This window comes from Piliocolobus tephrosceles, chromosome 20 (genome assembly GCF_002776525.5).
Source record: "Piliocolobus tephrosceles isolate RC106 chromosome 20, ASM277652v3, whole genome shotgun sequence".
Classification (NCBI taxonomy): Eukaryota; Metazoa; Chordata; class Mammalia; order Primates; family Cercopithecidae; genus Piliocolobus; species Piliocolobus tephrosceles.
This window is the reverse complement of record NC_045453.1, coordinates 24,387,759-24,410,450: the sequence shown is the minus strand read 5'-3', so window position 1 is coordinate 24,410,450 and position 22,692 is coordinate 24,387,759. Positions and strand designations below refer to the sequence as shown.

General features: G+C 44.4%; 1 protein-coding gene across 1 annotated transcript in view; it reads left to right on the top strand.

The window, feature by feature from the left end:
* ATP9A (ATPase phospholipid transporting 9A (putative)) overlaps positions 1-22,692 on the top strand; it is a 144,225-nt gene that overhangs the window by 6,110 nt on the left and 115,423 nt on the right. Inside the window, exon 3 of the mRNA XM_026455147.1 lies at positions 8,809-8,917. Coding sequence (XP_026310932.1) covers positions 8,809-8,917 — 109 coding nt within the window. The remainder of the gene's footprint in view (positions 1-8,808; positions 8,918-22,692) is intronic.

The window sequence follows — 22,692 nt, the reverse complement described above, 5'->3', positions numbered from 1 at the left end:
TTTGTCTTGCCCAGGCTGTAGTGCAGAATACAATCATAGCTCACTGCAGCCTTGAATTCCTGTGCTAAAGGAATCCTGCCTCAGCCCCCTGTGTGGCTGGGACTACAGGTGCACGCTACCATGCATGGATAATTTTTTTTAATTCATTTTTTTCCCCATAGGTTATTGGGGTACAGCTGGTATGTTGTTACATGAGTAAGTTCTTTAGTGGTGATTTGTGAGATTTTGGTGCACTCATTACCCGAGCAGTATACACTGCATCCTGTTTGTGGTGTTTTATCCCTTGCCCCCCTCCCACTCCTTCCTCCAAGTCCCCCAAATCCATTGCATCATTCTTATGCCTTTGTGTCCTCACAGCTTAGCTCCCACATATTAGCTCCACATATTAGTGAGAACATATGATGTTTGGTTTTCCATTCCTAAGTTACTTCACTTGGAATAATAGTCTCCAGTCTCATCCAGATCACTGCAAAGGTCGTTAATTCATTCCTTTTTGTGGCTGAGTAGTAGTCCATTGAATATATATACCACAGTTTCTTTATCCATTCGTCAATTGATGGGCATTTGGGTTGGTTCCACGATTTTGCAATTGTGAATTATGCCGCTATAAACATGCATGTACAAGTATCTTTTTCATATAATGACTTCTTTTCCTCTGGGTAGAACCTGGTAGTGGGATTGCTGGGTCAAATGGTAGTTCTACTTTTAGTTCTTTAAGGAATCTCCACACTGTTTTCCGTAGTGGTTGTATCTACATTCCCACCAGCAGGGTAGAAGTGTTCCCTGTTCACTGCATCCACGCCAACATCTACTGTTTTTTGATTTTTAGATTATGGCCATTCTTGCAGGAGGGAGGTGGTACTGCACTGTGGTTTTGATTTGCATTTCCCTGATCATTAATGATGTTGAACATTTTTCGTATGTTTGTTGGCCATGTGTATATCTTCTTTTGAAAATTGTCTATGCATGTCCTTAGTTCACTTCTTGATGGGATTGTTTTTTTCTTACTGATTTGTTTGAGTTAATTGTAGATTCTGGATATTAGTCCTTTGTCAGATGTGAAGATTTTCTCCCACTCTGTGGGTTGTCTGTTTACCCTGCTGACTGTTGCTCTTGCCGTGTAAAAGCTCTTTAGTTAAGTCCCAACTATTTATCTTTATTTTTATTACATTTGCTTTTGGGTTCTTGGTCATGAAATCCTTGCCTAAGCCAATGTCTAGAAGGGTTTTTCCAATGTTATCTTCTAGAATTTTTATAGTTTCAGGACTTAGATTTTAAGTCCTTAATCCATCTTGAGTTGATTTTTTGTGTAAGTTGAGAGATGAGGATCCAGTTTCATTCTCTTACATGTGGCTAGCCAGTTGTCCCAGCACCATTTGTAGAAAAGGGTGTCCTTTTCCCCACTTTATGTTTTTGTTTGTTTTGTTGAAGAGCAGTCAGCTGTAAGTATTTGGGTTTATTTCTGGGTTCTCTATTCTGTTCCATTGGTCTGTGTGCCTATTTTTATACCAGTACCATGCTGTTTTGGTGACTATGGCCTTATTGTATAGTTTGAAATCAGGTAGTGTGATGCCTCCAGATTTGTTCTTTTTGCTTAGTCTTGCTTTCACTATGCAGGCTCTTTTTTGGTTCCATGTGAGTTTTAGAATTGTTTTTTCTTTCTTCTTCTTCTTTTTTGTTTTTTTTGAGACCAAGTCTCGCTCTGTCACCCAGGCAGTGGTGTGATCTTGGCTCACTGCAAGCTCCGCCTCCTGGGTTCACGCCATTCTCCTGCCTCAGCCTCCCGAGTAGCTGGGACTACAGGTGCCGCCACCATGCCCGGCTAAGTTTTTTGTATTTTTAGTAGAGACGGGGTTTCACCTGTGTTAGCCAGGATGGTCTTGATCTCCTGACCTTGTGATCCGCCCAACTTGGCCTCCCAAAGTGCTGGGATTACAGGCGTGAGCCACTGTGCCCGGCCCAAGAACTGTTTTTTTCTAATTTTGTGAAGAATGATGCTCTTAGCTAATTTTTAAGTTTTATGTAGAGACGGGATCTCATTATGTTGCACAGACTCATCTCCAACTCCTGGGCTCAGGAATCCACCTACCTTGGCCTTCCAAGGTGCTAGGATTACAGATGTGAGCTGACACACCCAACTTACTAAATTTTTTTGACTGAGAGAAAGTTGTAAACATAAAAAAGATTTAGCCTCTCCTTAAAGAAACAAAAACAATAAACCTTTTTGATGTTGGCAGCAGGTGTGGGATGATAAAGATTTGGTGTAGAGGCGCTTGTGGAGCGGAGGAAGCCAGATGCTCAGGGACCAGGGAGTGAGTGTGCATATGCCGTACGTGCCATGTTATCAGACAAGTGATGCCAGCAGCTCTTGCCCTGAGAAGAGGAAGGAAGGTCATTTTTTCCATACAAACAATGCAGGTGCTTCTGGAATGACAAGAATAGTTCTTTCCTGCTCTGACGCATTTTGGGGTGAAGTAGCATCCTGAGAGCTAGAGAGGCCCTTCATCCAAGCATCCTTTCCCTTCTGGTAACAGACATTCCTGCCTGTGTCAGGTGCATGCTTAACCAAGCGCCAGGTGGTGCCTGTGCCTTTGGCCTCCCAAAGTGCTGGGATTACAGGTGTGAGCGCTCGACTCAAGCCACATCTATTGAATTATCTCTTAAAAGCCAGATCCTGCCATCCTCTCTGCCACCCACCCCTCCAAAGCTGCTCCTGTTCACTGTTCTTTTTTCAAATGGAAAAAGATCGCATGATATTGGAGAAATATTTAAAGCACCAAAAAACAAAAATGAAAACAAAAACAAAAAACAAAAAAATGCACACACATAGGGTGATGAAAATAACCTGTGTAGCTACTATCCTAAAATATCCCATTTATGATTCTGGTGTGTTTCTTTCCAGTGCCTTCTTAGCTTACGCATGTATTTTATGTACACTATAACACACCTTACATTAAACCATTTGTATTCTGCAGATGCATGTTTTATAGATTTGGGATCCCAAGGTGTCCTCGAAGGCAGCAACATATCTCCCCGTCTCCCTGCCTTTTATGTGATGTGCAGTCTGGTCTCTGCCCCCTCCTGTTATCCATTGCCCAGGCTGCAGTACAGTAGAATCCCACATTGAGCAGTTCCTGGGGGTACAGACATGAGCAGCCCTACAGCCTCATTTACACTGTAATTGGCATCCATGTTGGCAGGAGACCTTAGCCATCTTTGGCATACATTTTTCCTTTTCTTGTCTTGTGTTTTCTTTTTTTTCTTTTCCTTTCTTTTCCTTCCTTTTCCTTTGTTCCTTCCTTTCTTCCTTTCTTTCTCTCTCTCTTTCTTTCTTTCTTTCTTTCTTTCTCACAATGGCATGATCTTGGCTCATGGCAGCCTCCACCTCCCGGGTTCAAGTGATTCTCCTGCCTTAGCTCCCCAAGTAGTTGGGATTACAGGCATGTGCCACCATGCCCGGCTAAGTTCTTTATTTTTAGTGGATACAGGGTTTCACCATGTTTGCCAGGCTGATCTCGAACTCCTGACCTCGTGATCTGCCTGCCTCAGCCTCCCAAAGTGCTGGAATTAAGGGAATGAACCACCACACCCGGCAATTATGATTTTTAAAAAATTTATTTCCGGCCGGGCGCGGTGGCTCACACCTGTAATCCCAGCACTTTGGGAGGCCGAGGCGGGCGGATCATGAGGTCAGGAGATTGAGACCATCCTGGCTAACATGGTAAAATCCCATCTCTACTGAAAATACAAAAAAAAATTAGCTGGGCGTGGTGGCGGCAGCCTGTAGTCCCAGCTGCTCGGGAGGGTGAGGCAGAAGAACGGTGTAAACCCGGGAGGCGGAGCTTGCAGTGAGCGGAGGTCGCACCACCGTACTCCAGCCTGGGCAATGAGAGACTCTGTCTCAAAAAAAAAAAAAATTATTTCCACTGAGGCCTTCTCTGCTCCTACTCCCACCTCTGCTGTCTCCTAACTGACTGGCCTGTTTTCCCTTTGACTATAGCTTAAGATAGAAGCCAGGCAGGTTAATAACTTGATTCTAGGTTTTGGTGCCTCTAGCAGTCGGTCTTCACATTGTAGGCCCTTTAGTAGTCAGCTTTTCCTGTGATGGCTAAATTGGGGGATATTCGTCTTGTATTTCTGCCTCTCTAAGAACTATAGAAAAAAGGGTTTGGGGTGAAAAACAAATTAGACAGCATCTACTTCTAGGTGAACATAGCTGATTTCCTTAATAGATTTTTATGTAGAGTGAATTTTCAGTTCTGGCTAGAACACATTTTGAAATGTCTTCTAACCACTCTGAAAGTTGCCTCATTTCAAACCCAGCTCTTAAGTACAGTGGTGGTTCTGAATGAGGGCTGAGGAGCCAAGTGGTTGGGTTTAGCTCTTTTCTTTTTTTTTTTTTTTTTTTTTTTTTTTTTGAGACAGAGTCTTGCTCTGTCGCCCAGGCTGGAGTGCAGTGGTGAGATCTCAGCTCACTGTAACTTCTGCCTTTTAGGTTGAAGCGATTCTCCTGCCTCAGCCTCGCAAGGAGCTGGGATTACAGGTGCCTACCACACCTGGCTAATTTTTGTATTTTTAATAGAGACGGGGGTTTCACCACGTTGGCCAGTCTGATCTTGAACTCCTGACCTCAGGTGATCCGCCCACCACGGCCTCCCAAAGTGCTGGGATTACAGGTGTGAGCCACCATGGCTGACCGTGTTTAGCTCTTAATTGCACTCTGTGAAGTCGTGTAATTTGAACCAAGCCTACTTTTCTGAGCCTCAGTTTTGTCATCTGTAAAAAGGAACCATCCTTTCTACTGCTTTGGTTTGTTGGGAGGTTTAAATGAATTACTGCAAGTAAAATGCTTCATGTGGCTGTATACAATTCTCAGGAAACATTCTCATTTTAATTTTTAAATTCTGCCACTAATGATGTGTTTTTCATTGTTCAATTAAGTTTTAGCTTTTTAATTTTTTTCCCCCGAGACAGGGTCTCATTCTGTCGCCCATGCTGGAGTTCTGTGGCTCGAGCTCAGCTCACTGCAACCTCCGCCTCCTGGGCTCAGACAATCCTCCTGCCTCAACCTCCTGAGTAGCTGGGACCACAGCATGAGCCACCATGCCTGGCTAATTTTTTTTTTCAGTTTCAGGTTTCTATTTTCGTTTGTAGAACCTGGCTAGTTCTTTTTGTAGTGTTTGTAAAGATGGGGTCTCCCTATGTTGCCCAGGCTGGTCTCGAACTCCTGGGCTCAAGCGATCTTGCTGCCTCAGCCTCCCCAAATGCTGGGATTATAGGCCACCACACCAGCCATGTTTTAGCTTTTAATAATTTTTTTCTTTTTTTTTTTTTTTTCTGTGACGGAGTCTGCTCTGTCGCCCAGGCTGGAGTACAGTGGTGCGATCTCGGCTCACTGCAAGCTCCGCCTCCCGGGTTCACGCCATTCTCCTGCCTCAGCCTCCTGAGTAGCTGGGACTACAGGCGCCCGCCACCACACCCGGCTAATTTTTTGTATTTTTAGTAGAGACAGGGTTTCACCACTTCACCACGTTAGCCAGGATGGTCTCAATCTCCTGACCTTGTGATCCGCCCGCCTTGGCCTCCCAAAGTGCTGGGATTACAGGCGTGAGCCACCGTGCCCGGTCAATAATTTTTTTCTTGGTACTAATATGTTAGGGGAGAATTAACTCAGGAGAGCAGAAATAATCTGTAACATTATATGATGACCAAATAAATGTAGGGTATTTTTGTTATTGAGATATCATCTATATGCTGTAAAATATACAGATCTTCAGTTTTCAATTCATTGAGTTTTGACATTTGTCAGCCCCCACATAAATACCACCTCAATCAAGATATGGAACATTTCCATCACCCCAGGAAGTTCCCCAGTGCCTGTTCCTATCACCCCACCCCCCCCCCCCACCCCAGGCAACTGCTTTTCTGATTTCTATCTCCCATAGATTAGCTTTGCTTGAGTAAATTTATTTTTGATGTACAACTTTACAGAAGAGGCTCGCACTTTCAGAGTTGCTTGTCTATGAGTTGTCACTGCCTGTGATTCTTCACCAGCTCAGACAGCTGTCTCTTTCAACCGTCCCCCTTCCCCCGCCCACTAAAGCTTCTTTCTAAATATCTGTGAATGGATATTAAAGACCTCCTAAATTGGATGGTTGGAATTTATTCCTGGACTAAATTTGCATCTCTTTGTAAAGCAATTTCTAATCTAAGGCATGGCGTGGCCCCTAGGATTAATGAGAACTATGTGTGTATGCGTCGGGGGAGACATGATAATTTAGGAGGTGATGTTTATTTGCAGCAGGGAGGTTAGTGAGCGGCTCCTGTCCTTGTATGAGCACACACTTTCCATGAACATCAATGGGATTTAGCCAGGCCCACGCAGAGAGAAATAGAAACTAGAACATTCGAAAAAACAAACAACAACAAAAACTTGGGTTTTGGCACAGAACAACAAAATAGCAGCATGGTGGAGGGGGCTGCTCTGCACGCCGGGTCTGTGTTCCTCGTAGAACAGGTTTTCTCTCACTCACTATGTGGTCTGGTTATGCTTTGATTCTGAAATGTACCAGTTGCTTTTGGCTGCAGTGTGTACTTTACATCTGATTGGAAACAGGAGTAATCCTTTGATTGTAAAGATGTATGGGCGTTGGGAGGAGTTTCACAAAGCAGCACATCTCTGGATAGATTTACATAAGAGATTTAAAGTCCTTTGAATCGAAGTTAATGTATTTCACAGCATAAACAGTATGAAAGTGAAATTCTCCAAGAACCACAACTGCTAACCCTTGGGTGGTTATGCTGACTGTATTTAAAAAATAACTGTCAGGGCAAGCTTTAAAAGGGGATGGGGGAGGAGTGACAAGGAAAATGAATGACTGTAAGCACATAAGTAAAATGAATGACTGATTTTGGTTTTATCGATTACAAGAGGAAATAAATCTAGATTGGAAGTGGATTCTGCTATGGGTGACTCCCTCCATCCAACCAGATTTTATGAGTTGGGGTTCCCAACTCAGGGGAAGGTTATGGAAGTTTTTAATTTTTATTCGTTTCTACTTATGCAATTAATACTTTAATATAGTTTCCTTATAAAAACTTAAAACAGCTGGGTACGGTGGCTGATGCCTGTAATCCCAGCATTTTGGGGGACTGAGGTGGGTGAATTGTGTGAGCTCAGGAATTCAAGATCAGCCTGGGCAACATGGCAAAAACCCATCTCTGCTGGGCATAGTGGCTCACACCTGTAATCCCAGCAGTTTGGGAGACCGAGGCGGGTGGATCACCTGAGGTTGGGAGACCAGCCTGGCCAACATGGTGAAACCCTGTCTCTAGTAAAAATACAAAAATTAGCCAGGCATGGTGGTGGGTACCTGTAATACCAGCTACTGGGGAGACTGAGGCAAGAGAATCGCTTGAGCCCGGTAGGCAGAGGTTGCAGTGAGCCGAGATGGCACCACTGCACTCCATCCTGGGCAACAGAGTGAGACTCTGTAACAACAACAAACCATCTCTACCAAAAATACAAAAATAAGCCAGGCATGGTAGCACACGCCTGTGGTCCCAGCTACTCCGGAGGCTGAGGCAGGAGGATCTCTTGAGCCCGGGAGGTGGAGATTGCAGTGAGCCAGGGTCATACTACTGCACTCCAGCCTGGGTGACAGAGTGAGACCCTACCTCAAAATAAACAAACAAAAAAACCCTGTAATCTGAGCACTTTGGGAGGCCGAGGTGGGCGGATCACAAGGTCAAGAGATCGAGACCATCCTGGCTAATATGGTGAAACTCCGTGTCTACTAAAAATACAAAAATTAGCTGGGTGTGGTGTTGTGCACTTGTAGTCCCAGCTACTCGAGAGGCTGAGGCAGGAGAATCACTTGAACCCGGGAGGTGGAGGATGCTGTGAGCCGAGATGGAGCCACTGCACTCCAGCCTGGTGAGAGAGCGAGACTCCAACAAACAAAACAAAAAACTTAAAACACTAGAGATCGACTGAAGCTCCTTTCAGTCCCTCCCTATCCTGATCCTAGTCTCCTTCCCGGCAGAGAAATCTAACCTGTAGTTAAGGAAATTGGAAAACATTTAAGTGTGTAAAATGTTTGCTGCTGTTTATATGGATGGGGTTGCAGTGTATGTCCTGAAAGATTGTTTTTTTCTGCTGGGCTCTGTGAATGCAATGGATGTATCTTATTCTTTTTAACTGTTGCCTGGTGGTCCCTCCTGAGGGCTCCATCCACCTAAGTTTCTCTAGATACAGTGGCAGTAAAGATTAAGATTTCCTACGTTTCAGTTCCCATTTATCACGTAGCAGCTTTATCTCTTTGGGCAAGATGACTCAGCCGCTCTGTGCCTCAGTTTCCTCATCTGCATGGGGAGCTCGGTTATAGGAGCATATCTCAGGGTTGTTGTGAGGATGAAGTGCACTTACAGTAGTGCCCAGCACATGGGAGCTGAGAGACAGTGTTCATGGTCACCATCGCTTGCTTGTGGAGGGACAGTTTGAGTGTTCCTGTGTGTGTCACCCTCACCCTGAGGTGGTGAATATGGATGTCCTTGTGCGTGTGTGGCAGCGAGTGTTTCTCTAAGGTAGTGTTTCTCCAGGGTGTGTGTGGGAGTGCGTGTTCCCTAAGACAGATTCAGAGAGGGGGGGCTTGCAGCGGCGTATACATTTGGAATAACTCACAGGTCCTGCCCCCCTGCCCTCCCAAGTGGCCTCTCGCCTTTTCTACCCCTGGCACCAGGAGGGGACGGTTGGCTGCAGCAGGGCTCAGCGCTTGTAGCAAGGCTCACTGTCGTCTCTCTCTGCAGGGCTTCGTCCTGGCCGTCACTGTCATCCGTGAGGCGGTGGAGGAGATCCGATGCTACGTGCGGGACAAGGAAGTCAATTCCCAGGTCTACAGCCGGCTCACAGCACGAGGTCAGCCTTCTGGCTCCTGGGCCACGGGGTTGCAGCTCAATCACAGGCTGCTGACAGTCAGGGGAGAAGAGTTCAAGGCCCGGGCCGCGGGTGTGGGAATGCCACGTGGCGGAACAGTCACTTGGTTACTCCAGCACCAGGGAGGCCTCCATCTGCCCTGGATGACAGGTTGACGGGATCCCACCAGGCCCCGGCGGCGTCCACAGGCCTCTTGGTGTTGGTCTTGTCAAATAACTTGTGTGTCATCAACCTGAAATTACATTCTGTGCGGGGGTCATCCCGGCTGGCTAATCCCTTTCCCTTTCTGCTTCCTGGCTGAAGGAGGGCGCCCCTGCTGTTCACATGGGAGTCTGCAAACCGTTTTCAGAGATACTCTTTCTGCAGTGATTACTTTAACATCAAACTGTTGCTACTTTAGTTTTTACAAAGGCAACAGACTTAGGTAAATACTGCATCCATGAAGATTTCTTTGAAGGCATTTTATAAATCCTAGAAATTGAGGGCTGGAGAGTATGGAGTCTGATCCAAAAATGAATGACCAGTTTTTTATGTCAGAGTTATATGTTTTGGGCTCAAAAACAAAAAATTGAAATTTTGGCCCAGTACAGTGGCTCACGCCTGTAATCCCGCACTTTGGGAGGCTGAGGCGGGTAGATCACCTGAGGTCAGGAGTTCAAGACTAACTTGGCCAACATGGTGGAAACCCTGTCTCTACTAGACATGCAAAAATTAGCCGGACATGGTGGCATTCATCTGTGATCCCAGCTACTCCAGAGGCTGAGGCAGGAGAATCACTTGAACCTGGGAGGCGGAGGTTGCAGTGAGCCAAGATCACGCCATTGCACTCCAGCCTGGGTGACAAGAGGGAAACTCCATCTCAAAAAAAAAAAAAAATTGAAATTGAAATTTTAATAACATTTCCCAGGGATATGAAAATCCTTTCATCATTGACCCCCTCTTGCAAGATATGTGCATTTTAAATGCTGGAACTTAAAAACTCACTCACACGGTAGAAGAGCCACAAAACAACCCAGCCAGTGTTGACTTCTGTTTCTAATTACAATAGATTTACTGTAAGGTTGCGTTCAGAAATGAGAGAATGTTACCTAAAGTTTACTAATGTGGCTAAGGAACGTCTATTCGATTGTCCCCTAAGATCACTGATCCCATTCGAGGATTAATGCTGTTTAAAGAGGTGGAGGGGAATAAAGGCTATGCGTTGCCTTCAGGAAATTGAGAATTTGGAAAGAGAGAAGATGGTTAGATGCCAAGAGACTTAGCACCTGAGCCAGGGTCTGAACTGCTGTTGACTGCTTTATGTTTCCGAGGAAGCAGTCCATCCACGGTTTCTTCGGGGTTTTCAGTAGAATTTTCCTTTTGGGAAAAATGTCAGAGGTGTATGTTGTGGGCTAAAAAAAAATGCAAATTTTAATTACATTTCCCAAGGGTATGAAAATATTTTGTTCTAGTGTATTTGAATACACTGTCACAGTTGGTGGTCTTAAAAATGTGCAGGTCTCTGGGAGAAGGGGGAATTTCGAGTTGGTAAAGAAATGCTTTATTCATGCTAAACTACTGTATTTAGAACATGTTGCTACCAAAAGAAAAAGAATCAGTGTAATCTTTGCAGAGGCAGGTGGCTTGGGCTTTCCGCGTGAGTAGTCAGAAGACCCTTCTCGAGGGCTTTTTTTGTGTGTGGTTCGTGTATATTAAATCCTCCCTTAATAACATATTCTTACTATAACATTTAAAACGCTTGGCAACCAACAAAAGCCCCATCGGAGAGAGTGCGGTGGATCTCTTTAGAGCTCAAGAGAAGGGGCCTTCGGATTCCATTCATTCATCCATCCAGGATTCGACCCTCCTTTGGTTCTTTTCATATTGCAATGGCTTTTCCCGTGAATGATTTTTCTGCCCTCTGCTGCACACGCCTTCCCAGCTCTTGCTTTAACTTCACTCAGCTCTTGAAAAGGTCCTAAGGAGAATTGGCAGATGGCTCTAGCATTAAAACCTTGTCTTCCTTTGTGGGTCTCCCTTTGTGGCCCGTGGTGTCCATTGTCATGCCAATGCCACTGTAGGGAAAACAGAGCACAGTTCTGAATATTAACCCAGACCCTGGCGCTGCAATTTGTTGTGAAAGCCCAACAAAACACTGAAGAAACTGTCAGCTTGGAAAGTGATCGAGGCGAGTTTAGTTATTTGATATGCTTTGGGGGGAGGGCCAGGGTAGCAAACCTAAGCTGGGAGATTGCAGGGAAGAGGGAGAAAAAGAAGCCTTTTTTGACTTTCCTGTCAAATTCTTTCATAATATTTCCTTGAGCAAAGCTTAACCATCTTCACTTAGTAAGTTCCAAAGCAAAGTGAAGTAAGTATGTATATGTATATTCGTGATGGACTGTTTTCTTTCTATCACATGAAGTCTTCTTTTTATTTTTAAGACGGAGTTTCACTCTTGTTGCCTAAGCTGGAGTACAGTGGCATGATATTGGCTCACTGCAACCTCCGCCTCCTGGTTTTAAGCGATTCTCCTGCCTCAGCCTCCTCAGTAGCTGGGATTACAGGCGCCTGCCACTGCACCCAGCTAATTTTTTTGGATTTTTAGTAGAGACGGGGTTTCACCATGTTGGCCAGGCTGGTCTCGAACTCCTGACCTCAGGTGATCCACCTGCCTCAGCCTCCCAAAGTACTGGGATTACAGGCATGAGCCACCACGCCCGGCCTCACATGAAACCTTAAAATGTACTTTTCAACAGTATTTTGCGGGATGAAAATGTCCAGGAGTCAGAATGCCTTGATCACTAGACTATAGGCCATGGTATTTACCTACTTGCTACATCCTTTTGAGATGAATAGTAATAGCAGTACTTGTATCATTAGAGTTAAATTTAAAAATTTGTTTTTGTAATAATTCCTAACTAGCAAAAAATTTGCAAGAATTGTATGGAGAATTCCAGTATGCCCTTAACCCAGATTCATGAAATGTGACATTTCACCACGTTGTTGATTTATTTATTTAGAGACAGGGTCTCACTGTGTCACTGGGCTGGAGTGCAGTGGTGGGATCTGGGCTCACTGCAACCTCCACCTTCCAGGTTCAAGCAGTCTTCTCACTTCAGCCTCCGAGTAGTTGGGACTACAGGTGCACACCACCATGCCCTGCTAAATTTCTATTTTTTACTTTTAGGGATGGGCTTTCCATGTTGCCCAGGATGCACAGTTGTGTTTTTTCTTCCCCCTAAACCTCCTCACGCAGGCTGGAGTGCAGTGGCGCCATCTCGGCTCACTGCAACCACTGCTTCCCGGGTTGAAGTGATTCTCCTGCCTCAGCCTCCCGAGTAGCTGGGATTACAGGTGTGCACCACCATGCCCTGCTAATTTTTGTATTTTTAGTAGGGACGGGGTTTCACCATGTTAGCCAGGCTGGGCTTGAACTCCTGACCTCAGGCTGTCTGCCCACTTCAGCCTCCCAAAGTGTTGAGATTACAGGTGTGAGCCACTGCACCTGGCCACAGTTGCTTTTTAATACTTTCTTTCCCCTCATGTCCATATACATATAGGTATATCTGGGGTCATTGGAGACAAGTTGCAGACATCATTCCCTTTTGTGCCTAAATACTTAAGTGCTTAATTCCTTAAAGGACATTTCTCTTATATAACATAGTTATGTACAATTACCAAAATAAAAAAAATTGAACATCAGTATATTGCTATTAATTTACAATCCTTTTTAAAATTTTGCCATTTGTCCCTAAAATGCTTTTTGATAGCATTATTTTTCTTAGTTCAGGAACAGACTGGGTTCATCAGTTATATTTAGTTATCCTCTCTCCTTGGTGTCCTTTAACCTGGCAGAGTTCCTTGGTTTTCTTTGTCTTTCATGATCTTGACATTTTGAAGAGGACAGGCTGGTTTCAAGCCAGTTACTTTGTGTCCTGTCCCTCCATTTGTATTTGTTGGATGTGGCCTCAAAACTCGATTTATTTTTTTATTTATTTGTTTGTTTATTTATTGAGATGGAGTCTTGCTCTGCCGCCCAGGCTAGAGTGCAATAGGGTGATCTCAGCTCACTGCAACCTTCACCTCCTGGATTTAAGCAGTTCTCCTTGCCTCAGCCACCCAAGTAGCTGGGATTACGGGTATGTGCCCCCATGCCTGGCTAATTTTTGTATTTTTAATAGAGATGAGGTTTCACCATATTGGCCAGGCTGGTCAAGTGACCCGCCTACCTCGGCCTCCCAAAGGTCTGGGATTACAGGTGTGAGCCACCATGCCTGGCCAGTAATTTTATTTTAAACAGCTGAATTAAAATCCCCATTAATATAAACTCATTATTGGGAGGAAAAAATGGATAACAGGTTTTTTTTTTTTTTTATTGCTGTTGCTTTGTTTTAGTTGTTTTCAACATTTTAGATCATCTTATTTCAATCAAGGTTTATCTTTTTTTTTTTTTAATTGTAGAGATGGGGTTTCGCCATGTCACCCGGGCTGGTTTCAAACTCCTGAGCTCAAGTGATCCACCTGCCTCACCCTCCCAAAGTGCTGGGATTACAGGTGTGAGCCACTCTGCCCAGTCAAGGTGTATCTCGAACATCAATTGGATTAATTTTCGATACAACTGCCATGGCTTCATAAGATGTATTTGAAGTACTTTGATAATCAAATTAGCTATCCACATGGAAATGACCTTTTAGTCATTATTTTAGGAAATATTTGGTTGGGCACAGTGGCTCATGCCTGTAATCCCAGCATTTTAGGAGGTTGGGGTAGGAGGATTGCTTGAGGCCAGGAGTTGAACACTGCAGTGAGCCATGATCACATTGCTGTACTCTAGACTGGGGGACAGAGCCAGACTCCATCTCTAAAGTACACACTACACACACACACACACACACACACACACACACGAGACTTCATCATGTACCAAGTCTATGCTAGGTTTCTACATTACAGAGATGACAATGAGAGCGTGGGGTCCCAGGAAGTCATAATCCAGTGAGATATTCAGGCCTGTAAACAGATAATTACAAAAAGTGGCATGAGTGTGGTGGTCCTCATAAGGAATGTCCCCTTTCTGGCCACTGCATTCTCGGTTCTGAGCATCGTTCCCTGGAGTTGAAAGTAGTGGTTCTGCCGGGCGTGGTGGCTCAAGCCTGTAATCCCAGCACTTTGGGAGGTCAAGACGGGCGGATCACAAGGTCAGGAGATTGAGACCATCCTGGCTAACACGGTGAAACCCCGTCTCTACTAAAAATACAAAAAAAACTAGCCGGACGAGGTGGTGGGCGCCTGTAGTCCCAGCTACTCAGGAGGCTGAGGCAGGAGAATGGCGTAAACCCGGGAGGCGGAGCTTGCAGTGAGCTGAGATCCGGCCACTGCACTCCAGTCCAGGCGACAGAGCGAGACTCCGCCTCAAAAAAAAAAAAAAAAAAAAAGGTAGTGGTTCCAAGCTTGCTCCACCAGGGTTCAGGAGTCCTGCTTCCACCTGGGTAGATCCTTTAAGTTCTCAGTAAATGAATCTAAATCAGGGAACATAATGGCACCTACCTTAGAGGGTTGCTGTAAGTGAAGCTCCTGCATGGGAGGAGCTCAGCAATTGTGCCTTGGGACTTGGCATGGTGGAGAGAGGCCGGTGTGGATGGTATTGCAGCAGGCATTTCTTAAGTGTCAGTGGGTGGATTAATGGAGGTATGAGCCAGGGGTGATGGAGTCCATCAGAGAATCTGGTGATGTCTTTCCAGAAGAGGTGACTTTCATCTTGAGTCTTAGAGGAGGGAAGAGAGCAGGACTGGCTACATGATTTGTGGGACCCAATGCACATGAACATGTAGGACCCTTATTCAGAAATTATTAAGAATCTCAAGATGGCAACAGCAGGGCATTAAAGCAAGTACGGGACCCTCCTGAACATGGAACTCAGGCCAGGACCCAGATGGCATGCCATGGTAAAGAGTTCTCCAAAAAGAGCATCGAGTCAAATGCAAGGCTGCAGCCTGTGACGGCTGGGGTGGCAGGCTACAGAACGCAGGTTCCAACACCAGCTTGCTGTTCCCAATTAGGCTACGTTTCCTGAGCCTCTCCCTCCTGGGAGAACAGAAGAAAAGACCACACAGGCCAGTAATAACCTGAGGCGCTGGAAGGGTTGATTCTGTGTTTCAAGAATTCATACACAGTACAGGCATGCTGTAGGAAAAAGGTGGCACTGAGCTGTTTGAAAAACTGCTGTTCAAATTAGGAAGCAGGAGAAAAAATGAAGAAAGGCTACCTGCCATCAGCTAGCCAGGTGCTAGATAAGGTTTAATCTGTAGTTTCTTGTTCTTTATTTTTGAGATGGGGTCTCACTCTGTTACCCAGGCTGGAGTGCACTGGCACAGTCACAGTTCACTGCAGTCTCTAATGCCCAGGCTTAAGTGATTCTCCCACCTCAGCCTCCCAAGTAACTGGGACCATAGTTGCAGGTCACTACACCTGGCTAACTTTTTAATTCTTTGTAGAGATGAAGTTACCCAGGCTGGTCTCAAATGATCTTCCTGCCTTGGCTTCCCAAAGTGTAGGGATTACAGGCATGAGCCACCATGCCCAGCCTAGTCTGTAGTCTTCTAGATAGCCCTGTGAAGGTAGCTTTTATGAGTGTGGATGTAGGGAAGGAAAAAATTTCTTTCTCTCACTCATTGCTAGGTTCATGGCTGAGGCCCCTATAACAAAAGAGAGGAAAAGCATCCTATCTGGGATGATGAGCTAGCAAAGGGCAGAGCTGGGATGTGAACCCAGGCTTGTTTGCATGTAAAACCTTAGCCTTTAAATCAAGGTACCTACTATGTGCCAGAAGCTGAGCTAGCACTTTTGCATATAATATCTCAACAGTTGCTGTAGTGTTCAGCCTTAATACATGTGCTAAAGAGGTGCTTTTAAGATTTGAGTCATTTTAAAACACATCTCTGAGTCCAAAGAAACATATCAATCTAGCATCTTCATTGTCAGATGGACAAACTGGTGAAAACCACATGGGATAGTGCTTTTGGATAAACAAGCATCCTTTTCCTCCTACTTAAAATTCACATTTAAACATCAGAGACTTAAGAGCATTTCTTAGACCTTTATGAATTTTTATAGTTTTAATTATAGAGCTGTCTTCTTAAATTAATAGCATTCAGTGGCACTGGAAATAAAGCCAGAAAGGAGAAGATCTTGGAGATGTAGCAGATACAGCAAAACTTAGTTTTGTTACTCAGGAGAATTGGGTTGGATTGGAAAAAAATAATTAGTGAAGGAATGATTTCTCTTTGTATTTGCCTTCCCCAAACCAAAAGTTTAATGGGGGTGGGGGGTTGCCTTGATTATCACAGGTGGTGAGGGAAATGGGATTTGCATTTTCACAAGATGAATTCCATGGGTGTTCATACCAGGAATGCTTTCCCAGACTAACTTCTCATCAAGGGCTAAATGAAGCAGGCGGACAATTAGCCTTGAAAGAAGTGCAAACAGAGGCATAATTAACACAATTGCTGATGCTTCTTTCCTGCTGGGGACATCTGGGCAGGCTGACCATAAGTCATAAGCCAAAGGTCTATGCTCTTTTGCGTATCTTCAGCTTTCTCCTACATATGTGGTATAAAAAATCGACCTGATATCTTTCCTTTTTCAGTTCTTTCTAGATAGTTCAGCGATGCCCTCTGCTCACTCTTTCTCATTTACAGAATCACTTGTAACCTCAAGGATCTCACATCCATTTGAGGATATATTTTTTCAGTGTAGCACAAAATCCATGTACCATTATCTAGGATTGCAATTAATGTGACTTAAATTTCAAGACCTAAGAATGCACGTTTTTCTTTTTTGGAGTTGTATGTGATTGGGGTTAATCAGAAGGTATAATAATGTAGGAAAGGTGCATTAATTAAGGGGGAGTTGTTTAGCTAATAATTAACTAAATTGAAACTCTATATTCCTAAATACAAGTACTACTTATGTTTCAAAGTATAAACTCTGTCCAGACAGACATGGGAGAACATTAAGATATGCATTACGATTTTTTTTAAAGAAGAGAATTGTATTGATAGACTTTTCAATGTTACTGCAGCAAAACTGCTGCAAAGATCCTTCACTAAGGACCTCAAAGACAATTCAGTGAACAAAGAACTCCCTTCCCAAATTTCCCTTGTCTAAGATTCAGAGCATCAGCAGCTATGAGTGAGTCTGATTTATAACAGATTTTGGTGAATACTTTTTCATACTGCCTGGTGCAGATATAAAGTGTTTTTTTTTTTTGAGATGGAGTTTCACTCTTGTTGCCCAGGCTAGAGTGTAATGGTACGATCTCAGCTGACTGCAACCTCCACCTCCCAGGTTCAAGCGATTCTCCTGCCTCAGCCTCCCGAGTAGCTGGGATTACAGGCATGCGCCACCATGCCCGGCTAATTTTGTATTTTTAGTAGAGACGATGTTTCTCCACGTCAGTCAGGCTGGTCTTGAACTCCCGACCACAGGTGATCCACCTGCCTCAGCCTCCCAAAGTGCTGGGATTACAGGCCTGAGCCACTGTACCCAGCTCATATATAAAGTTATTTAAGATCCACAAAGTTCGGATTTTCCTTTCAAAGAACTCAATTTCATTTTATTACAAGTAATTGGTGAACTGATCTATTGTTTAATTAAAAAAAAAAAAAACAAAAAGCAAACACCAAAAACTCAAACTTGCAAATTGCACTGTTATTCCCAAAAGGTGTTTCCCCCCTGTAAGGGTGTTCGTCTGCTTCATCATTTCTGGGCACCATAAACCGGCAAGAGCGTTTACATATTTTAAAAGCCACTGTTGGGTATAAACTTGTTACATTTAAACTGCAGCCTTTTTATTTTTTTTTTAAGTTCCCACTATTTAAACAAAAGCCACCAGGAAGTGGTGGTGATTATTTATAATAATCCTTTCAACTCTTTGCCTGTTTTCAAATAACAGTCTTTTCTTTGGCTTTGGGGAAGGCAGACAACTCTATTTGAATATGAAAATTTCAACTTTAAACCTCTGAACTCTGCTGGGTCTGCAGAGGCGTTTTAATGTCAACCCCAGGAAATGTACACATGAAGCAGAATTTACAACTCATCACTGTCACAGTTAGATTAGAGTGTGAGTTAAAGAGTAATACATTAACCAGGGTTAGTGCATGGAGATTGTTGTTAGAGATCTACAAAAGCAATCAATGTCCTGCATGAACAATGAAAAATACAAGTATAGTTGGAGGTGTTCAGGGTCAAAAAATAGGCCCACACATACTAGTGCCCTGGAATTTATTAAAAAAAATTTTTTTGGTAGGCTGTTCTGCAGTTTGACTCAATTGTCATTTGCTTGTTTCGACTCAAGGGAAACATCTGGTTTCTCCCTGCAATGTAGACAAACTGCTCTTATTCTGAAGCTGTCATCCATGAAAGGCATGGTTTGGGCTCAATAGGTTTGCTTATGAAAGGCTTGGGGTCCATCGCTACAGAAATAAACAGCTCTAATAATTGGAAGTTTGTTCCCCGTTATAAACTCTGATTGAGAGACGACTTGGGTGAAGTGGCGAAAGCTGAAAGGGATAGATTTATTAGAAGACTTTTAATGATTTAGGATGTGGCAGGCAGAGAATTTTCTGCTTAACTTTTGCAAAAATCTCTTACCTTTTGTAGAATTTCTGCGAATGCATTTAAAAATCTTAGAGCCTCAATTTTGGAGATGGGGTGTTACAGGAAAAGTTCAGAGTTCTGTGGCCTCGGTTCTTAGGACAGGGCCAGGTTCTCCTGCACACTTTATAAAGAAGGTATTATTGGGAGTTTTTACTAGCCTTCTGGACCAGCTACATAATTTGTGGGACCCAGTGAAAAGTGAAAATGGTGCGGGGGTGGGGGCTTGTTCAAAAATTATTAAGATCAGATGGTTAGATCTTGAGTTTTAAAAAAATAAAAATAAAAAACTGACAAAGAATTTTAAGACATTAATGGTAAAGCATTGTCCAAGCTGGGAGCCCTGTGTATTGGTCCTTTTTCCATCTTAGGAGTCTCTGGGGAAGATGAGACCAAAACAGAACAATAACAAAAAACCAAGGAGCGCTTGGGAAGTGCGCCTGCGGGAGGCGTGTTGGGAGGGCATTTTCTTCCCTGCCAGATCCACTGTAGGGAGAGTTCCTGCCCTTTTTTGAGATTGGTAATAATTGCTATCAATGTGCTGTTTTTTCTTTGTCCTGTTACTTTCTTAGGAAGATAGGAGCCTTTCTGTCAGTTTGCTTCTGTGTATCCTGTTCTTCCCCTTTTTTGCAACAATGTAGAAGACTCAGAACAGTGGTTGATGTGAGGTTAGAAATCATGTGTTTTGATCCCTTTCTACACCCTTACCAATTTTTTCATTCTGGGAGTCAGTTCTAACCACTGAATGCCCAGTGATTCCTCACTTCTAACTTTGGTCTCTCTTTTCTCTTCCTCTTTCTCCCTATCAACTTGAGAGCTCCTTAGAGAGGGACGTTTTAGTCAAATACTGACAGCCAAGCCTAGGGCCTGGCTGGTGGAAAACTCCCAGTAAATATGGGAATGTAAATAACAGTATCTGCTTTTTAAAATCTCTTTTCTTCTTGGTGCTTTTTCTCCTTTTCATTCTGGTTTTGTATTTTCTCTCATTACATGCACACACACACACATACACGCATACACATACTATGCCCAGCATGAAGGCCCAAACTATATAGATATTTAATTTAACTTTTTTTTTTTTTTTGAGATGGAGTCTTGCACTGTCGCCCGGAGTACAGTGGCACGATCTTGGCTCACTGCAACCTCCTCCACCTTCCAGGTTCAAGCGATTCTCCTGCCTCAGCCTCACAAGTAGCTGGGATTACAGGCGCCTGCCACCACGCCCGGCTAATTTTTTGTATTTTTAGTAGAGACCTGGTTTCACTAAGTTGGCCAGCTGGTCTCGAATGCCTGACCTCATGATGCACCTGCCTCGGCCTCCCAAAGTGCTGGGATTACAGGCGTGAGCCACTGTGCCCGGCCTAATTAACTTTTTTGAAAAATAGAGACAGGGTTTTGCCATGCTGCCCAGGCTGGTCTCAAACTCCTGGGCTCAAGCAATCCACCCACCTTGGCCTCCCAAAGTGCTAGGATTGGGAGCTACTGTGCCCAGGCAAACTACATATTTTTGATCACCAAAAGAAAAGGCAACATGGGGCAAGAAGTCTCAACTGACAGCACTCTGCAGTGGCTCAACAGAAGGGGAGAGTCTGGGAATCTGTGTTTGTTCAAGCTGCAGATCCGAGGCTCATCCCCCCAAAACACTGAAATGCTAATGAATGACTGTGGCTAAAAAACCCAAGTGACCTCACGATGGTGCGGCTCCTGCTTCCTCCCTTAGAGGAGGAGCAAGAGCCCTGTTGGCTGACGGACAGTCGGGTACAGTAGGTGTGTTTGCGGGAAGGATTGGCCTGCTGGGGTTACTCAGAAACTGCTCTGCAAACAGAGAGGATTAAAGGGGTTTTTGTTGAGGCAGAACAGATGGACAGAGAGAGGCAGAGTTCAAATGAATGGATCATAAATCAGGACTCACTTACAGAAGGGAAAAATCTGGGTCTGGTCACTAAAAAATTTGAGCTAATTTTAATTATTATTATTTTTTCTTATTAGGAAAGCAACCTTATACTTAATGGAAAAACAATGCATGTGAAAAATTTGGAAAATAAATGTGCCAGAGAAAGCCCTGCTGATTCTTTCAGGAGAATCTCCCTGATTTTGTCCTCTGTCCTGCTAACATACACACGTGTACATAGGTGATTATTATTTAATAAGAATGAAAACGTATGCTCTTCTTTGAGTTAGATTTTAAGAGGGAACCTGTGACTACAGCTTGAAGATCTGAACCCAGGTGTGATCATTTGGGCCAGGCCAGCAACATCAATTTTAGTAATAAAACCAAAGACAATGTGTACATTTATGTTTGGGAAAGTTGGGACAAGCTCAAGTGAAGGAAAAGTTCATTGGCGCTGAGGGCCACATTGAATTTATGCTCTTCCTTCAAGTAATACCTTCCTGAGCTCCCAGAAAAATGATGCGTCTGTGTCTGTTTTTCCTTTTGCCCCCTAGTGGAGCAAGAAGATTGGTTCAGGCCATGAAATTGCACTGCCAATGAGACTCTCTCTTTACCCATTTCTCTCTTTCTTTCTCTCTCTTTTTTCTCTTTTTTCTGAAATGGAGTTTTGCTCTTGTTGCCCAGGTTGGAGTGCAGTGGTGCAAACTGGACTCACTGCAACCTCCACCTCCTGGGTTCAAGCAATGCTCCTGCCTCAGCCTCCCGAGTAGCTGGGATTATAGGCGTGCACATCCGGCTAATTTTGTATTTAGTAGAGATGGGGTTTCTCCATGTTGGTCAGGCTGGTCTCAAACTCCTGACCTCTGGTGATCCGCCTGCCTCGGCCTCCCAAAGTGTTGGGATTACAGGCGTGAGCCACTGTGCCCGGCCCTCTCTCTCTCTCTCTTTTTTTTTTTTGAGGCAGGGTCTTGTTCTTTTGCCCAGGCTGCAGTGCAGTGGCACAATCTCAGCTCACAGCAGCCTTGGTTGCCTGGGCTCAAGCATTCCTCCTACCTCAGTCTCCCGAGTAGCTGGGACTACAGGCACACATCACCACACCTGGCTAATTTTTTGTATTTGTTGTAGAGATAGGGTCTTGCCATATTGCCCAGGCTGGTCTTGAACTAATAGGCTCAAGCGATCCACCTGTCTCAGCCTCCCAAAGTGCTGAGATTATAGGTGTGAGTCATTGCGTCTGGCCCATTTCTAGTCATCTAATTGGATGTCTTCCAGTCTCTCTGTAAATATATTGACCAAAGCCCAAGACATAATGAAACGAGGCCAGTGGGTCTCTCTCTAGCAGGCCAGGGCTCCGGTCATTGGATTGAGTTTAGCATCACATTTTATGAAAATGAGGTATCATTAGATGCTAGATGCTCACTTAGGGTGAGATACTAACACTAGGAGAGTCCAGAAGTCTTACCAGCAATCGAGGGTTGGTCCAGCTCGCCATCGTTAGTTGAGTGCTTTCTAGAAGTCAGTAGTGTTGACTGGGCACGGTGGCTCATGCCTGTAATCCCAGCACTTTGGGAGGCTGAGGTGGGTGGATCACAAGGTCAGGACTTCGAGAACAGCCTGGCCAATATGGTGAAGCCCCGTCTCTACTAAAACTTACAAAAATTAGCCAGATGTGGTGGTGGGCGCCTGTAGTCCCAGCTACTCGGGAGGCTGAAGGCAGAAGAATAGCTTGAACGTGGGAGGTGGAGGTTGCAGTGAGCCGAAATCACGCCACTGCACTCCAGCCTTCGCGACAGAGCGAGACTCCGTCTAAGAAAAAAAAAAAAAAAAGAAGTCAGTAGTGTTTGTATCAGACCTTTTGATGCCAATTCTACTAATTGTTTAATGACAAGATTTAATGACATATAAAAATTAGTTAAAATCAGCCGGGCATGGTGGCTCAAGCCTGTAATCCCAGCACTTTGGGAGGCCGAGGCGGGTGGATCACGAGGTCAGGAGATCGAGACCATCCTGGCTAACATGATGAAACCCCGTCTCTACTACAAAAATACAAAAAAACTAGCCAGGCGAGGTGGCGGGCGCCTGTAGTCCCAGCTACTCGGGAGGCTGAGGCAGGAGAATGGTGTGAACCTGGGGGGGTGGAGCTTGCAGTGAGCCGAGATCGCACCACTGCACTCCAGCCTGGGGCACAGAGCAAGACTCCGTCTCAAAAAAAAAAAAAAAAAAAAAAAAAATT